This window comes from Anguilla rostrata, chromosome 9 (assembly GCF_018555375.3).
Source record: "Anguilla rostrata isolate EN2019 chromosome 9, ASM1855537v3, whole genome shotgun sequence".
NCBI lineage: Eukaryota > Metazoa > Chordata > Actinopteri > Anguilliformes > Anguillidae > Anguilla > Anguilla rostrata.
In genome coordinates, this window is record NC_057941.1 from 43,615,512 (window position 1) to 43,616,897 (window position 1,386).

The 1,386-nt window shown below is 47.3% G+C and overlaps 1 protein-coding gene across 1 annotated transcript in view; it reads left to right on the forward strand.

The window, feature by feature from the left end:
* The window catches only part of ints2 (integrator complex subunit 2), a 25,318-nt gene continuing 23,932 nt past the window's right edge, over positions 1–1,386 (forward strand). Inside the window, exons 1-3 of the mRNA XM_064352322.1 lie at positions 1–293; positions 479–617; positions 992–1,094. Of these exons, the coding sequence (XP_064208392.1) occupies positions 1–293; positions 479–617; positions 992–1,094 (535 nt within the window). The remainder of the gene's footprint in view (positions 294–478; positions 618–991; positions 1,095–1,386) is intronic.

Genomic DNA, 1,386 nt, shown 5'->3' on the forward strand with positions numbered 1-1,386 from the left:
ATGTCGGACAGCGCGGGTCTCCAGTTTGTCAGCCCGTACGCCTTCGAGGCCATGCAGAAGGTGGACGTGGTGCGCTTAGCGGCGCTTAGCGACCCAGAGCTAAGACTGCTGTTGCCCTGCCTGGTCCGGATGGCGCTCTGTGCGCCCGCAGACCAGAGCAACAGCTGGGCTCAGGACAAGAAGCTCATCCTCCGCCTGTTGTCCGGAGTGGAGGCTGTCAACTCCATAGTTGCACTCTTATCGGTCGATTTCCATGCCCTGGAGCAGGATGCTAGGAAAGAGCAGCAGCTGAGGTAAAGTGGTCATCGTAGTTTTGCAGGTTAATACTAACCATTGGGTGGCGGTTAGCATTGTTGCCCCACATGGCAGTTTGTAAACTCTAATGTTGGTGTGTATTGGGCTTGTGCTGGATTTACTTGGCTCTGCTGAGCTCTGTAGAGTTGAATGTGTAGGCTGATGTGTGTTACTTGTCGGATAGGCACAAGGCCGGGGGATCCAATGGCGAGAGCGTGCTAGTGTCGCAGCTGCAGCACGGCTTGACCCTGGAGTTTGAGCACAGCGATCCCCTCAGAAGACTGCGGCTGGCTCTTAGCGAACTGCTGGCCATAATGAACAAGGTACCCACTACGGCATCTCGGTCTGTGCATTGTGGTCTGAACATACCATTGTTACATGGCTGAAGCATGGCACCATGGCTCCTAACACCAGTACAAAATGGCCCTTTTTGTATGCATGCACATTTGGGTATGTGAGGACCTTGAGAATGTGTGACATCACTTAGTGTCATCTCTGACATCACAAGGTGAGGGACTGTCAGATAGACTGGGGCATTACTGCAGTGTGCTTCGTGTTACATTATAAGTATTCGCAAAACCATACAAAGGCTCATTTGAAGTGTCAGCTTATCTTGGTTTACATATTAGCCAATAAAAGCAAACAGTTCAAACATTTTTATGAGATATGTTTGTCACTCAGTCCTTTCTCTTTGCAGGTCTCGGATTCAAATGGAGAGTTTTTCTTGAAGTCCTCCGAGCTCTTTGAAAGTCCTGTGTATCTCGAAGAAGTAGCAGATGTCCTTTGTATCCTACAAGCAGGTGAAACATCAGCATTTGAAATATTACTTTTAGAAGTCATAATTCACAGGAAGACAGAATTATCTCATGACTCTGGCATCAAGCATTTATGACTTCCCCCTGCTGTATTTAATAAAGAAACTCGTGAGGGATAATTCAAGATAACAGAGAGAAGTTATGCATGTTTAATGGAGAGCTCATTTGTTCATTTGCGAAGTGTCAGTTTGGGGTATTCTTTCCTGTCCTCGACTGAGATTTCCTCAGAACGAATGCACCTACATTTTTGACGAGAAAGTTAACTCTCCGTTTATGC